Source organism: Girardinichthys multiradiatus, chromosome X (genome assembly GCF_021462225.1).
Source record: "Girardinichthys multiradiatus isolate DD_20200921_A chromosome X, DD_fGirMul_XY1, whole genome shotgun sequence".
Classification (NCBI taxonomy): Eukaryota; Metazoa; Chordata; class Actinopteri; order Cyprinodontiformes; family Goodeidae; genus Girardinichthys; species Girardinichthys multiradiatus.
This window is the reverse complement of record NC_061817.1, coordinates 32003480-32021702: the sequence shown is the minus strand read 5'-3', so window position 1 is coordinate 32021702 and position 18223 is coordinate 32003480. Positions and strand designations below refer to the sequence as shown.

Sequence of the window (18223 nt, the reverse complement as noted above, 5' to 3'; positions counted from 1 at the left end):
AAACAATAATTTTTTCTAACATTTCCTATAATATCTACATTTTGTTTCCTCTCATGAATAGATAGACCTTAATGAAAGGTTTGTTTCTAAACAAGTTTAGTGTGAGATGTTGCAGCTGCTTTAAAAGGTTTATATCTGTTTCTAGGCTTTTTACACATCTTTTCCAGCGATGCCTTTAAATGCAGCCAGCACTGTAAACCTTCTTGTCCTGAGCTGTAAAGCCTGCCTCAGGTGAGCATACAGTAACACAAAGGGCCCCTTCATATTACATTTAAGCTGACTCTAAATAATCAAGTGACTGACAGTGTACACAAGGTCTCAAACCTGCATGAGGGATTCAGTGAGTGGGTGCCTCAAGTATGGACAATACCACAGACCGGGAACTCTTTATAATATCAGCTAGGATATAAAATTCTCATGAAGTGGCTAAAGTTTCCAGCACATTCACCACTCATGCACGGTAACTTGACTCTCTTCTGCTGACCCTGATCCAGACAAGCCTGCCAGGTAAAAAGCGGCACGTCCTGTAAGCCTGGCCCCAATGCACTCTTCAGCTTATGAAGAGTTTGAGTGTTCAATTTATATAACCGTCCCACTTGTTCTCTAGCTTTTTTTGTTGTTTTGTGTATTTTTTAGCTGACAGGCTGCCTGCCGCTTTGTAGGAGGTAGTGACAAGAATGCGGGACAGCTGAATGTGCCAGGCAGAAGAAGTGACTCACTAGGTGTAGGCTTTTTAAAATAGTTCTGATAATGCACAAAGATGACATACGCCATATGCAATGTTGATTAAAAAAATTCCCTGCTCGAGTGTAGTCACACATCATACCCGTCAGGTCCAGCAAATGTCTGCCACCAGATATTCTTCTGGAGTTTGTTTTCGGAACAAAATCTAATGTGACTAAATTAAATTATGATTTTTACAGGCATCAGTATGTGATCAGGGGGTCTGTATGGGCAATATATATGGACAGCACTTTACTTTTCTACATTATGTTATGTTACAGCTTTATTTTAAAATGGATTAAGGCTTTTGGATCAAACTGAGTAATTGGGGAAGAAAGGTCTTAGTCAGGTAGGGAACCAATAAGCCAATACTCTTAGTGATAGCAGGGAGTCTTGGTTCTCCCGTGTTTTTCTTGTGAAACCATATAGAAAGTTAACAAATTACTTCTCTATGGAATCGCAGCCTGTTTGAATTTTGCATAAATACATCTTAGTTATAGTCAGATCAGGAGAACCAAAGTGATCTGTTCTCACATCCTAAGGAGCAGTAGACCTTTCATCTAAATCTTCGTCTAAATCTTGAATGGTGAGTAGTATTTTATTAAATAATGATCCAACAGCTTGCTGAAAATTAAAGATTTTTAAAGATTTTTGTAAACTTTCTGTTTCCTCTCATATTAGACATTTAATTAGTAGATTTCTTAATTTCCATGTATTATTCTGCTAAAAACAACACCTAAGAGGCTACAACAGTAACACACATTCTCAAACTTCATCACTGATGATCTGTTGGTGTGATATTATTTATTTTTTCCTCTATATAGCTAAACACTCGAATGCAGTGGGGAAGAAAATCATACTGATTCCATTACTTATGGTCTGCAACACATTCACAAAGGACATTTTCCAGCCTGTCTGGGCTAAAAAACACAGACAGGACAGACATCTGAAGGATATTTTAATAAAAACTGAATGGCCCAGATTGGGCTTACTGTATTTTTTATATATTTTAGCTAAGCTTTGAATGCTCTCCAACCCTCTTTATTATGGCATATACCGAATGAAATTAAATAAGTGAGTCATTTTATTATTAAATGACATTTTTTTCTTTTTAAATAATGTTCAGCATGTAAAGGTTAACAAGGTTATCTCGGATCCCAGGCCGATCAGCACGGGTCCTCCTCAGAGCTGTACTAACTGTGTCAGTATAAACCTAAAAAATTACAACGTGAAATTTTCTCATGACACCATCCTTATCTGCCTACTCTGCAACTGGAAAAGCCAGTAGTTTGTGGATCGCCTTGTAATGAACACTAGGAAGATAAAATAGATTATATTTGACCCAAGATCAATTTGGGAACATAGCCCTGAGCTCTTTCACAGTGTGTTAGTCTACATACTCTTGTTGGAAGCTTCTGTGGTAAGCTACAACAGAGGATGTACTTCATATAGTTAGAAGGCTTACACAAATTATATGGTGTTACCAGTAAACCATTGCAAGTGTGATAATGTGCTATAGTCAAGGCTTCAGTTCCTGATTAAATCAGCTATAAAGATGGTGGATAATAAAGATCATTGTTACCTGCAGTCTCCGTATGAATAATCCACCCTTAAGGAGATACAGAAAATTCTGACCCAACACACATCCCGAACTGTGAGTCTGAAATACTTCCCACTCGCTAAAGGTTTAGGATGGCAAACTATAGACTGAATAAGTAGAGCAATTAAATGATCCCATCTGCCATCAAAATGTCAAATAACATGAAATAGCCACATGGTTTTTGTTTTTCGGTAATAATCAAACTTGGTTTTGGAGGTTTTTTTTATTTGTGCTCCTAGCACTGCTGGGAAAACCCCTCATTGAACGGACTCCCTCGACACAGTAGGATCTGCTCCTATAAAGACTCACGTGGCATCTGGGGTTGGTTGAATGCTACAGGAAACTGAATATTATTTATCACCTTTCTCCTTTTCTGTGAAGTTTACATTTAGCTTGCCTTTCTTCAGATGCGTAAATAAGCATCGGCATTGGGTTTGATTTCGTCCACCTTTCTGTTCCCATCGTCACTATAGTTAAATAAGAAACTTTAATGTTCCCAAACAGTGGACATTTTTATAATGGTACAGAGTTTTGGTGCTGCTTCTTAAAGCTGCGGGGGTCTCACATACTACATTAGGTTTTTTCAACTATATTAAAGCACAAAAAACTGTACAGATCTTTAGCTGGAGTCAAATGTCTGGAAAAAACACTTATGGGTGAAGCAGCTTTGCTATGAGTAAATGTTTGCAAATGCATTGATGTATGATTATTCATTGTCTCTGCTTCTGATGGCTGTCCATGTAAATCTGCAGGATTTAAAATGAAATGACAAACATTGATCTTGATTCTCGCTCCGCCACCTGTTTCACAGAGGCACTCTGTGACTTGGCAACAGCACAATGAGTGCGGGCACTCCCTGTTACCAGGGCGCTGGAAGGCTGCTCGCCACTTCCTGTTTCACTTAAGGAAACGGTCAAAGTGGTGCGCCGGTGGCACTGTGAGTTCCAAGCAGCATCTAATGAGTTCAATAACAGCAGCACCCTCACTTAGAGGGCCTGAGTCATTTTATGAGCCTTTCAGGTGCATCCCAGCATGCAGCAGTGACTAAGAAATACCTGATAGAAGGTCCTGCTGGAACATTTTAAAGGAAAAAAAGGGGCAAGAGCATCATCTAACCCACCCACAACAACAGGTTGGTGATGCAGAAAACACAGTAGGGAGGGAGATCAATAAGCAATGACTTTTTATATGTGGATGAGTGTCTGAGTCATCCATTTATTTTATAAATATCAAACAAAATCAGAAAAGAGAGACCCGCAGAGAGAGAGAATACTCTTCATTTCCTACCCCCTCACTACTCCTCCTCCCAGATGTCATTAGGTTGTGTCTCTAATTTAGCTGCTTGCTTCACTTCACAGACAGCTCCTGTTCAAAATAGCTACAGGCCACCTGATGGCAGAGCTGCCTTTCTATTGGAAGAGCCATGGCAGGGACCTCAGCAGTGTCATAGTAACCATCGGAGCAGCTTGTTGCAGGCAGCCAGCGAGAGAGTCAGGGCTACATAAGCAATGAGAAAGTGATGGCCTATATATAGGAATCGATTGTAAATAAATATAAAAGGCAGATAATTGACATGAATGGCTCCTAGAAGGCCAAGATGTTCCAAATGTTTCAGCTTTGGACCAACAAAACAGTAGCATAGACAATTTCCCATTACAGTACACTGGTTAGTTAGTGAAATCTGTTTGCAGTATAAACAGCAGAATAAACAGCACTGGAATGTTTATCCACATAGCATTCAGGAGGGAGACAGGCTTAATGTCCCACAATGTGTTTTGGTCGGAAATGCACATCTGATAAACATAGCTAAACGCCCTGAGGAAAACCCCTTGTGAACATGCTGGTTGAAGTTGGTAAGAGAGTGCCAGTATCTAAAGTGAAACAAGTCCTGTAACAACATGGGCTGAAAGACCACTCAGCAAAGATGAAACCAATTCAAAGTCAGATTCACTAATCTTATTTTTCAAATCCCTTATTTGTGTGCACAAGCCTACCGAATAAAGCTGATTCTGATTCTACAGAGGAAAAAGGGTGAAACATGCAAAGCCTGATAACACTATTCCAACTTTGAGGTGTGGGGGTGGTAGCATCATTCTATGTGGGTGCAAGAGGTATTAGTGCACTTCACAAAAGATATGGTATCATCAGGAAAAGGCATAAAGTGAAATTATACAGTCAACACCTTAAAACATCAGAAAGTTAAAGCTATGGAACAAATAGACATTTCAGATGGACAATGACTCATAGCATAACAACAAATTAGGTCCAAGGTGACTGAAGGACGATAAAGTCAAAGTTTGGATGTGACTATAACAAAACTGTGGTGCATGTAATTTGTAGACAAAAAGGTGGTCTACAAACCCAACCCAGTCACAGCAGTGAGAAGCTTATGGAAGGATACCCAAAACATTGAAACACCTGTCATTTTAGTGTGGGAGGTTTCATGGCTAAATTGGACCAGCCTGGTAGCCAGTCTTCATTGATTGCACATTGAACCAGTAAGAGCAGAGTGTGAAGGTTCAATTAGCAGGGTAAGAGCACAGTTTTGCTCAAAATATTGAAATGCACACAACATTATGGGTGACATACCAGAGTTCAAAAGAGGACAAATTGTTGGTGCACGTCTTGCTGGCGCATCTGTGACCAAGACAGCAAGTCTTGATGTATCAAGAGCCACGGTATCCAGGGTAATGTCAGCATACCACCAAGAAGAACGAACCACATCCAACAGGATTAACTGTTTACGCAAAAGGAAGCTGTCTGAAAGGGATGTTCAGGTGCTAACCCGGATTGTATCCAAAAAACATAAAACCACGGCTGCCCAAATCACAGCAGAGTTAAATGTGCACCTCAACTCTCCTGTTTCCACCAGAACTGTCCGTCGGGAGCTCCACAGGGTCAATATACACGGCCGGGCTGCTATAGCCAAACCTTTGGTCACTCATGCCAATGCCAAACGTCGGTTTCAATGGTGCAAGGAGCGCAAATCTTGGGCTGTAGACAATGTGAAACATGTATTGTTCTCTGATGAGTCCACCTTTACTGTTTTCCCCACATCCGGGAGAGTTACGGTGTGGAGAAGCCCCAAAGAAGCGTCCCACCCAGACTGTTGCATGCCCAGAGTGAAGCATGGGGGTGGATCAGTGATGGTTTGGGCTGCCATATCATGGCATTCCCTTGGCCCAATACTTGTGCTAGATGGGCGCATCACTGCCAAGGACTACCGAACCATTCTTGAGGACCAAGTGCATCCAATGGTTCAAACATTGTATCCTGAAGGCGGTGCTGTGTATCAGGATGACAATGCACCAATACACACAGCAAGACTGGTGAAAGATTGGTTTGATGAACATGAAAGTGAAGTTGAACATCTCCCATGGCCTGCACAGTCACCAGATCTAAATATTATTGAGCCACTTTGGGGTGTTTTGGAGGAGCGAGTCAGGAAACGTTTTCCTCCACTAGTATCAGGTAGTGATCTGGCCACTATCCTGCAAGAAGAATGGCTTAAAATCCCTCTGACCACTGTGCAGGACTTGTATATGTCATTCCCAAGATGAATTGACACTGTATTGGACACAAAAGGAGGCCCTACACCATACTTATAAATTATTGTGGTTTAAAACCAGGTGTTTCAGTTTCATTGTCCAACCCCTGTACATATTAATTTTCAGTGGTTTTACTGTAAGAATGGAAGCAGTTGGGGACATAAAACAAACACAGAAGTTTGAAATTATCTGACTCACGGCTGAGTTTTAAGATGCCATCATTTGTCTGTAACATTGCTCAAATCTTTGGTGTTTTACTGAGAGTATTCCATTGTCTACTACCAACTTCTATTATTTATTCAGTCATCAAGCTGCCAAATATGGTTCCTGGCTGAAAAACATACTTAATCAATAGAGTTGGGAAAAAAGAGCAACAGAATGGGGGAAGGTAATGTAATAAGGAGAGAGGAGAGGATGGGAAAACATGAGTGTCTTAGAAAAATGATAAGGTCCTCTGGCGAAGATATAGATGAACTCATCGTTTTCTGAAGCAGCAACGAAAAGGAAGATTTCTACAAGACTAAACAAATATTGACTCGGCATTAATGGTATGATAATTTAGTAATCATTCATTCCTTTGTTTAATATTTGAAAAAATAAACACAGTAACTACTATCAACCGAGCCGTTCTGTAACAGTGCCAGAAAACAGGGCAGAGTTTAAAGATTTGAATCTGTTACTGCCACAAGCAACAGGACCATCACAGCAGGTGTTGCAAGAATCCACAGCGTATGACTAAGAGGTGATTACCATCAGAGAGCTAACACGTACTGCGAACCCTGTAACCTGATAATTAAACAGATACAAATATCTGCAGACTTATCACACTGGATGATGTGATAATGAATAAAAAAGATGAAAAGTGAGACAATTAAATATCATTTCTTGCTTTATCTCTGAGTTTTAGCACACAATCCAGAGAAGAAAAGGGGCAAAATGTGCAATAACTTCATAAGGAGAGCGGGTTTAGCTTAGTTAGGACAGAATGAGGTGGAGAAACGCAAAAGAAGGGAAGATGGAGTCCCAGAGGACAGTCATGTATGCAAATTACAGTATCCCTTCTGGATCTCTAATCTGGTGGCTGAAACTGGCCTTTCACCATGTCTTTGTCACATCTATCGATCTATCTATCTATCTATCTATCTATCTATCTATCTATCTATCTATCTATCTATCTATCTATCTATCTATCTATCTATCTATCTATCTATCTATCTATCTATCTATCTATCTATCTATCTATCTATCTATCTATCTATCTATCTATCTATCTATCTATCTATCTATCTATCTATCTATCTATCTATCTATCTATCTATCTATCTATCTATCTATCTATCTATCTATCTATCTATCTATCTATCTATCTCTCTCTCTCTCTCTCTCTATCTATCTATGGCCTCCATGGGAGAGTTGGAAGGTGAAAATCACTAAGAACCAAAAATAATTCAAAGGCTCATCTCACATTTGCCAAAAACATATTGATGATCTCATCACAGACGTCTGCCAAAAAACTAACAAACCATTTTAGAAAAAAAAACATCATACCAGCAATCAAGCATGGTGGTGGTAGTGTGATGGTCTGGGGCTGCTTTGTTTCTTCAGGACCTAAATAAATAGCTGCAATCATGACCTAGTTAAAGTCTGGACTTAAATTTGATTGATATGTTGTAGCATGGCCTTGTTACACTCTGTTTTTGTTTGAAGATCCTCCAACATGGCTGAATTAAAACAATTCAGCAAAGAAGAATAGATCATCACGCTTCACACCGATCTAAAAGACTTATTGCTATTTGCAATCAATGCTTGACAAAAGCTGTTACCACCAAGGGTGGCACAGCCACTTATTAGGTTTTATGGGTAACAGCATTTTCAAATGGATCCAGTTTGGTTTTGATATTTTTTTTCCTGTGTAATAAACAAAATAATTATTTTAACACTGCATTTTTACGGCGCGGTGCACTGCGTGGCGATAGATCGTGCAACCCAAATACGGAAGCCTCAGTCCTCGATGTAGCTGTACCTTCACTCGGATCTAGGTATATTCAAGATAAAAAAGTCTGATATTAAAATTTGATTTTGCATCTGAAATGTATAAATGCGACAAATAAGTTAAATTAGAAGAAATCTTTAAGGAGGCAAAAACTTTTTTAAAAAGGTGTGATCATCAATGTCTTAGTTGAAAGACAACATTATGTTTTCTACTCAAGAAAATCTGCTCAGGATCTTATCTCTTAGCCAGCATTTATTATTTTATTATGGTATGTATATTAGCTGTTAGTGAACATCCCTCCCTGAAACCAGATGCATGAAGCACAAAAATGCAGGATTCAGGTGTCTTAACTGTAATAGCTTTCTAACTGTTGCAGAACTTGAAGGATGCTCACTGGCTTCAGAGGTCAGAGACTTCCAGAAAGGAGAACAAAGAATAATAGCAGCACGATTGGGGGAAACGTGTGATCAGTAATAATTCTGGATAGAGAAGCCAGGAACACACAACACATCATGGTCGCATACTGGCATGTGGTACCCATGCTGCCTATTCTAAGCAAAATACCTTTTGCTTTTATGTCAACTGGATCTTTACCTTGTGTGTGTTGAATATGAAGACACATGATTGGACATGTGCGCAAAACAAGTTCAGACAACGATTTTTTGTTTTGGACCAAATTCTGCTTGAAGACTTGTTGTCCAATACGTAAGCAATGTTGCTAGAGATGTAAATCTAGGTATCAAAATCCAAACAAAAATAAATATATGTATTAGAAAGCATTGTTGTTACTATAATTTAACAATTATATCAGGGATGCTTGCTGCTTTTCTGTTTAGGGCATTGACATCATTAGATATACTTTTGCCTTACCTTTTTGTGCATAATATCAAAAAACTGTCAAGGTTATCATACTGAGAGAATCTCATACAGGCTTATGCCTACTCAGGCCGATAACACACAAACTAAAAAGGGCTTTCTAAAAATTATGGAATTATTTACATGTCCCTAATATTTATATGGCTTTTACTAAGCTCAAAACAAACTGCCTCAAAGGGCAAATTTTGTTTGTTAATATGTTTACAGACAAAAAAAAACATTTAAAATTTTAATGCATTTGAACAGGGGTAAAAATAATTTTTTTAGTATTTGAAATGTCATTTATAAGTCAGGGCCAAAAATTCAAATTTAAAAACGGCTGATTAGTTGTACATCGCAAATTATTACTAACCATGTTCTTTCCATTGTTTTACATCAGGATAATCCTCCTCACCACCCTGCAAACATGGCTGGGCAACAAATCCAGTTAAACTGTTGGCTGGACCTTCCAAATTCCCCAAATCCTACTCAAGTGAACTATCCATTGGACGAGACTAACAAACAGGTCTAATCCATGAAGACCCAACTTGGAAACCTGCAGAAATAAAACGAAAATCTGCCACTAACAGCTTGGTGCCAGACACTAAAGCACACTTTCAGATTTATTGGATTCAGTACATCGAATACGTCTGAGCTGTGTTAGCAGCTAAATAGTCAGTATCAGGCGGCTGGTCATAATGTAATGGCTAATCAACTCAACAGTTATACTCTTCTGTTTAACAAAACAACTGAATTTTTCAATCAATAATTTGTTGATTTCTGCCTCAGTCCCTCAAATCAAAACCATGTGGACAATCTTTAACTGATTTTGCCAAACAAACAAAAAATACAGTATCTCTGTATGGGAACCATCATTTAGATGCGACTATTTTAGGATTTATGACAGTTAGAGATGAAGCTATAAGTCTGAGCTTGCCACTTTAAGCTCTGACTCTTTTCAAATATATTACTTGGAACATAAAACACATTACAGAAATAGCAAATATAACTGTTGGTTGTGTCTTAAATGCATACATCTGCTATTCCTAACTTCAAGCATTATGAAAACTCAATCAGCAACAAGTGTATATTGAAGTTGTATAGCTTGAAGTTATTTGTTAGGTTACCACAAGCAGTTTGAAGCTGGGGCTATGAGTGAATAAGGGGGACAGCAGTGAGAAAAGCCCCCTGAAATGGCGACAATGCTGGGAAGGCTGATCGACCGACGCAGACACTGGGACTGGAGGTCTAATTAAAAACGCAGCGCCTTTTGAGCAGCTGTGGTCCGGCCCAAAATGGAATCGCAGGGTACAGTCGGAAGAGGGGGAGCAAAGACAGATACAAACTGGGATGTGACTGAAAGATCTACTTAAGCTGTCAAATGTAAAATAAAATGTGTCTAGTGAACTTTTAAAACTCTGTCCTTTTACACACTAACGCTCACTCAGCTACAGGCTCGCATACCATGCTTCCATTTCAGTTAGATGTGGCCAAACATGCGCAGCTTGTAAATTTATCCTGATACGTCTTACCATTACGGGCCTTGGAATCCTCTCAGTCCTCTCCATACCTCGTTTGCCACGCTTGCCGCACCCCGGCACAGCAAGGGAACAAAGCCAGAGTCCACTCTGTTCGGGTGTGTGTGTGTAAGATGTCTGTATGTTAGTTTAACAAGTGCATGAGTGTGTTTGTGTGTATGTGCGGGTGTGTGGTGTGTATGATAAAGGAGACAGCCAGAAAAGTGTTTGAAAGTAAGAGAGCGCACTCTTAACCTCCAGCCCCTGTCATACATGAACGCGCACACGCACGTACCCACCTCCACAACCCCCGAGAAGCGTGTACGGAGCCGAAACTGGCTATAGGGGGGGGGGGGGTGGGGGGTCAGGTTTCAGGACTTGTGCTACATTTGCAATCTGGGTAAATATATTTAGCCCTGGCAGGACAGAAACAGGGACGTGAACACACTGAGATCCAGATGGAGGTTTGGTATGCAGTCGTCAGCCATTCAGTGGTCCAGCTGACAAGAGAAAGAAGTGGGCAGTGACAGGGAACCCGCATACCCCCATTTCCATTTCTTTTTTGTTCCATTACTCCGAACCTCTGCTCTAATGCCATTCTTCCCAGCATCTCCTTTTGTCCCTTTTTGTGTCATCTGGAACAATAAGAATCATTATGGATAAAGTCAGGAAGCGATGTAAGGTGGGGGTTCGGTGCTGCAGCAGTAAACTGAAGGCATTGGTCTCAGTTTACCGGTTTACAGTGACTGACATTTAATGATTTGAGCCTTTTAAGTATATTTTAAATGTCACAGAGCATATAGTACTGAAAATGATTATTCACATAAATCGCTCAAATTTCTTTTTATCAGTAGCATTTTTTCAAATCAGGGACAAAAAATACCACAATCCAATAAATTATTTGTTAACTAAATATATGTTACAATTTATATAAAAATTTTTACAATTATGGAAAAAGTAGCCTGTTCATAAATATTTATATGTGTTTTTGACCAGCTCTAGTGATCTAGTGTATTTTCTGATGGACTGTTGCACAGGAAATAAAAAAGGTAAGTACACAGCTAATTATAGATACATTATTAATCATGTAACAAATGTATCACGGCTTATTTAAATGATCCCACATAAAGTTATTTATGGTCCTCAATGCTAAAAAATGACTTGGTCCACAAGAGGGCGACCTCTGACCCAGTGAAAGGAGGTTTATCATTGCTTAACTTGACCTCCTCCTCCCCTTCATTTGTAGGAAAGCAAATAATAAATAAAGAGATGCAAAGAGAACAGCCCATTAGCTATTTGTCTTTAAGTTAATAATAAATTGGAATTAACCCTTTAATTTTATGCTGCATCATGATCGTTTAATGGGTCTGTGAGTGTTTTCTGGCTCTTAATGTTTTGCTGTAAAATGAAACATGAAATAGCTTTTTTCCCATTGACAGCCTCCACGGTCTCAGTCTGAGCAACAGGAAGCACATCATCATGGTCGAACTGCTGCAACAGACAGCGTTTGCCTTGTTTTTTGCGTGCCTACAGGCAAGAGTGTGCTTTTTTTGAACTCGACACACAAACTTACAAGACTCGAGCACATAGGCCGCGCCCTCACACCCACCCACAGCGGAGAAAAGAAGAAAAAAACAAACACACACGGGCGCCCAAACACAAATCCATCGAAACATCCTCTGCTTCATCTCTCCATCCCACCGTCGCCTCTCACACAGGGGAAGATTCAGCTACCCGGTTGCCATAGAAACCAGGCCGAGTGTACCAGCCGGCTCTACCGTTGGTTGATTGTGGCTCTTGTGCGTTTGTGTGTACACGGTGAGCGAGTGTGCGCTTGCGTGGGCGTGTGTGAGACTGTAAAGCCTATACGGGGCTATGCTTTCAGTTGTCATGCGAGGGCTATGTTTACAAAATCCTATATGTTGGTGTTTTACTGGCAATTCTGAGCTTATTTAAGCACCAGCATGTGTGTTAAAAACCTGCATACAGCTTGAGTTTGCAATGTCGGAATAATGCTCGAAATGCAATGCAGCAACAGGAGATAGAGGAGAATAATTCATTCTCCTGACAGATAATGTGTTGCTTACACACTGAGAGATATGATAAATACTATCTACTGTCAGGCTGCACTGCACGTGGGTCTTCTCTGCTCTAAGTTAATGAAGTACAAGGCAATGAGAAGGGCAATGTGTGCAGGCAAGAATGCTGCTAACCTTTAGAAACCACAGGATACTTTAGGTCCCTGTGTTCACCGTCAGTGATGGGATTTTTTTTTTTTTTTTTAAGCAGCACCAAACCAAACAGTTAAATGTCACACAGCACCAAGCACATCAGTTCCTCTCTCAAATGAAGAGGTCAGACAGGAAAAGGGTGGCTCTTCCAGCTAAAACAACGCACAGCTTTCAGAAATGTCATGTCCAGACACGGAGAGCTCCACGGGTCATGATGGGTGGGTGATGCTTTACTCCAGCCTTCGTGTGGTACAAATATACTACTGTTTACACAGAATGCATGAACTGAAACATCTGCTTGGTGGGTTGGGATTAAGCTCTGAAGTGATCATTCCAGGTCAAGTCTAGCATCCACCATCAACGGTATCTCTGCTCTGGCTGTGCTGAAACTTAGCTTCATGCTAACAAAGCCATCTCGATGCCTACGATCTGTTACCAGTTAAACACACAGGTAAAGAAAGAAAGACATTTCTCATTTAAAGACAAGAAACTAAAGGTTTTTTTGGCACTCAGATTAACTAAGTAACAGACAATCTAGGATGAAAACCGACTTAGTAATAGCCAAAAAAAAAACATGTCAACAGTGGAGATAAAACCCTCTCTCCCAGGAGACGTATATTATGGCACTGTAATAGTCTGAGAAGTGAGTTTATTTTTTTGTTATTTTTCTTTTTTTAGAGTTAAAGCTTTTGAAACTAGCCTATGGGATCTCATTGTCAGGCCAGAAGCTTTGTGTGAGAGTTATAGTGATTATCTGTTCACCGGTGACTGTTCTAAGAAGCTTTTGGCTGTATTTAGTCACTGTTGTTGCATCTGACCAAAGCTGGGTCATCATCCTTGTTTTTTGTGTTAGTTGAAATTCTCCAGGGCTGCCCGCCTTTCCTTGAGCCTCCCAAAGAGATGTTGTGGAGAAAAGGGTGAGGATGAGCTCCTTTTCAAGAAACTCATGACTTATTAGGCTATAATTTTCAACCACAAAAAAGTAGGAATGTTGCTTCTAAAGTAACTCAACTTCAAATTCCAGTTAATTATTCATGCATGGACATCGTCTTTGCAGTCAGTTAAAGACACAAACTCTATCTTGTTCAGTAGAGATGGTAGGATGGAACTGTAGATGAAGGTAGTCCACAACGATGAAGTCTCTTCTGAGCCAAAAGGCAAGAAAAAGATCCCAGACACAAGAGCCTGAAATTAAGTTTCTACAAAGGGTGCTGGGGCTCAGTCTTAAAGATCAAGAAGCTTAGACCTTCCAGTGGGAGCTTGAATAGGGGCTCCTCTACCTTGAAAAGGTGATTCGCAAACTTAGTTAGAATGCCTTCTTGTTGCTTCTCTTTGGAGTTGTTCTAGGTATGTTCTACAAATGGAAGGCCACTAAAAACAACTTTGTGGAGTGATTATATACACTAGAGCTGCACAATATTTAGAAAATTTCATATTCCAATTATGGTTTGATATTGCAGTTGCAGTATAAATTTTCCTACTCTTCCAGTATGTCTTCACCACTCTCCCTAAGCTTTCTTATCTTGGCCACAAAGATCTAAATAAGCTGTGGGCGTAAAGGACAGTTAGTGCCCATACAAATAGCCAAATGTATTAGCCGAAAGCATGAATGCATGGCACCTGAATTATTACAACCTACCAGATACTGCAACCAAGCAGTAATCTGCGATTGCAATATTGCATGCACTGATATTAAAATGATGATGGTGATTCCATATACACTGCTCAAAAAAATAAAGGGAACACTTAAACAACACAATATAACTCCAAGTAAATCAAACTTCTGCCAAATCAAACTGTCCACTTAGGAAGCAACACTGATTGACAATCAATTTCACAGCTGTTGTTCAAATGGAAAAGACAACAGGTGGAAATCTTTGGTGATTAGCAAGACACACTCAATAAAGAAGTGGTTCTGCAGGTGGGGACCACAGACCACTTCTCAGTACCGATGCTTTCTGGCTGATGTTTTGGTCACTTTTGAATGTTGGTGGTGTTTTCACACTCGTGGTAGCATGAGACGGACTCTACAACCCACACAAGTGGCTCAGGTAGTGCAGCTCATCCAGGATGGCACATCAATGCGAGCTGTGGCAAGAAGGTTTGCTGTGTCTGTCAGCGTAGTGTCCAGAGCCTGGAGGCGCTACCAGGAGACAGGCCAGTACACCAGGAGACGTGGAGGAGGCTGTAGGAGGGCAACAACCCAGCAGCAGGACCGCTACCTCCGCCTTTGTGCAAGGAGGAACAGGAGGAGCACTGCCAGAGCCCTGCAAAATGACCTCCAGCAGGCCACAAATGTGCATGTGTCTGCACAAACGGTTAGAAACCGACTTCATGAGGATGGTATGAGGGCCCGACGTCCACAAATGGGGGTTGTGGTCACAGCCCAACACCGTGCAGGACGCTTGGCATTTGCCAGAGAACACCAGGATTGGCAAATACACCACTGGCGCCCTGTGCTCTTTACAGATGAAAGCAGGTTCACTCTGAGCATATGTGACAGACGTGACAGAGTCTGGAGACACTGTGGAGAGTGATCTGCTGCCTGCAACATCCTTCAGCATGACTGGTTTGGCAGTGGGTCAGTAATGGTGTGGGGTGGCATTTCTTTGGAGGGACGCATGGCCCTCCATGTGCTCGGCAGAGGTAGCCTGACTGCAATTAGGTACCGAGATAAAATCCTCAGACCCCTTGTGAGACCATATGCTGGTGCGGTTGGCCCTGGGTTCCTCCTAATGCAGGACAATACTAAACCTCATGTGGCTGGAGTGTGTCAGCAGTTCCTGCAAGATGAAGACATTGAAGCTATGGACTGGCCCGCCCGTTCCCCAGACCTGAATCTGATTGAGCACATCTGGGACATCATGTCTCGCTCCATCCACCAACGTCATGTTGCACCACAGACTGTCCAGGAGTTGGCGGATGCTTTAGTCCAGGTCTGGGAGGAGATCCCTCAAGAGACCATCCACGTCTCATCAGGAGCATGTCCAGACGTTGTAGGGAGGTCATACAGGCACGTGGAGGCCACACACAATACTGAGCCTCATTTTGACTTGTTTTAAGGACATTACATCAAAGTTGGATCAACCTGTAGTGTGTTTTTCTACTTTAATTTTGTGTGTGACTCCAAATCCAGGCCTCCATTGGTTAATAAATGTGATTTCCATTGATGATTTTTGTGTGATTTTGTTGTCAGCACATTCAACTTTTTACAGAACAAAATATTCAATGAGAATATTTCATTCATGCAGATCTAGGATGTGTTATTTGAGTGTTCCCTTTATTTTTTTGAGCAGTGTATATAAGTTGTGCCTGCTATGAAAACTGGAAATATTAGGGCTCATTGTTCCTGGACTATTTAAACCTGCCTCTGGTTTTTATCCTGTTTAATTAAAGCCTGTTTGGGTTGGTTATTTTCATTTAATTTCATTTATTGAGTTATATAGTGCTTTAAAACAAATGGCCAAGGTGATCAAAGTGCTTAACAGATCACAGAAACACAGTGAGAATCAAGAGAGAAAAAAAACATAAATACATACAACCATAAAAGCAGACAACAGGAAAATAAGAATCATAGATAAAATGCCATCATACTACTTGATATTAAAAGCCAGCCTGAAAAAATAGGTCTTTAGCCTAGATTTAAAGATGCCTGGTGGAGCAAAAAGGTCAAAGTGAAGTTGGTTCCGGAGTCAGGGTGCTGCCACTGGAAATACCCGGTCAACCCTATGCCCTATGCTTAAGTCTAGTCCTTGGAACATCAAATAAAAGTTGAGTTAAAGACCTCAGGGATCTGCCATGTTCAGAAAGATGTAGAAGGTCATATAAACAAGGCGGGGCCAATCCATTAAGAGCTTTAAAAACAAACAATAAAAGTTTAAAATTAATTATAAAAAGGACATGAAGCCGGTGTAAAGGGGATAAGACAAAGATTATGTGCTCACGTTGATAGGTGTTGGTTAAAAGACGGGCAGCCGTGTTCTGGACAAGTTGAAGACGTTTCAGGGAAGACTGGGAGACACCAATATAGAGTCCACTGCAATAATTGAGTCTAGAGTCAAGTCAAGTCAAGTAAATGTTATTATCCCCCAGGGGTAATTTGTAGTGCAGACAGCAGTGAAAACATAAAAATCAGCTACACAAAAAACTAAACAAAACAACAAAAAATATCATGTCCTTACAATGTGGACCTGAAATTGAGCAGGCTAATAGCAGCGGGGATAAAGGATTTTTTGTATCTCCATCCTGATGGTAAAAGGAATAATTCAAATAAAGAGCTACTAAAAGCAGGAATGGCTTTCTCCAAGTCAGGAAGGTATAAGGTTGAACTTTGGCCAGAAGACGCAGATGATAAAAACCACAGAGTTGATTTGAATTGAATTTAAACTCCTGATCCAATATGAACCCTAAGTTTCTAACAGTGTTATATAATTTAAAAGCCAAACCACTGACAGCTATGGTGACTTTGTCACTAAATAAAATACATTCGGTTCATTTAAGAATAGAAAGTAATGTAGCGACAGTTCACAGCTAACCAGATTTACACATTCAGGCTCTCATAAACATTCACACACTGCTGATTTAAAAAGTCTATTTTCATACAAACATTTTAATTAGCTGTTAAAATTTTGTGTTTTCTTAACGGAAATTGGAAATTACACTACAAAGCTCCTCCATGATAGCTACTAACAATGAGAACTGTAGAAGTCCCTAGTTAAGATCCTATCGTCTTTCCTGTTTTAATTCACCTATTTTCGATATTTAAAACACTATACACAGCTTAAGAAGCACACAAGTGAACCTATGATGTTTGCCTATGCATTGTCTTCAGTATTTAAACTATGGTACAGTGACAAAGCCATTTATTTTCAAACAAACTTTAGTAAGTCCTTAGTTGTTTAAAGACTGAAATATCAGAGAAAAACATGAATTAATTCTACCATTTTGTGGGTAAAAAGTATGTAAACCATTAACACCAGGTGCATTCTGTGTAATTAAAACATTTCAAGCCATCATAAAGTTAAAAAATAGCTTGCCAGGACTTCTTAAAACACAGCAGAAAAGACATGAACGTTTTCTATATTTAAGTTAAATCCCTGACTTCTTGGCATTAAAAGTGCCTACTTTAATTATACTAAATGTCCAATTAAATGTCCAATTAAGGAGAAGGGCAGAGAAGGAGAAGATTAGGTGTGAAATGTTACCTGGCGGACAAAGCTGTTCGAGGTGGTGTCAGAAGAGGTGCTCCCATCTGAGCGCTTAAACCGGCTCTTCCTCTTAGCATACTTTCCCTTAAAAGATGGAGAGCAAAAGGGTAAGGAGGGTTTAGGAACAAGGAGGACAGAGAAAAAAACAGAAAATGTTGAGTCATTTTTCAGTCTAATAATTAACTTGACATTTTTCTGAGAAACCCTCATTTCCGGGGAGCTTGACAGCCATTAACATTTGGAAGAGCATTTGTAAAAGCCTCTGAAAACGATCAGGCAGTCAGATGGAGCCAGAGATAGAGCGGCAAGAGTCCCAGACCACAGAGGAAGTCAACCAAAGATGTGGCCAGCGTCTTCATGACCATCCTCTTTTACTTGCCATTTTTCATGTTGTGATTCAAACTGAGACCCTGTAATCTGATTGGAAGACCTCTGGCAGATGGCCTATTCGGGTTAGGCCGGGGCCACACATTGCATTATGAGCCTACCCAGCTCACATTGTCGTGGTTACACAATACAGACTAATCATATTTGTTGAGAATTAGGAGG

The 18223-nt window shown here is 40.3% G+C and overlaps 1 protein-coding gene across 8 annotated transcripts in view; it reads right to left on the bottom strand.

Annotated features, from left to right (window-relative positions):
* LOC124862971 (voltage-dependent L-type calcium channel subunit beta-1-like) overlaps positions 1-18223 on the bottom strand; it is a 48690-nt gene that overhangs the window by 23061 nt on the left and 7406 nt on the right. For 7 of the 8 annotated variants that reach the window (XR_007037042.1, XR_007037043.1, XR_007037041.1 and 4 more), the window contains exon 2: positions 17672-17758. Coding sequence is in view for 5 of the 8 variants with exons in the window: in XM_047357186.1 (XP_047213142.1) it covers positions 17672-17758 (87 nt within the window). In the remaining 3 variants the exon portion in view is untranslated. Of the gene's footprint in view, positions 1-10251; positions 10469-17671; positions 17759-18223 lie in introns of those variants that run through there. The other variant, XM_047357190.1, reaches the window with a different exon arrangement.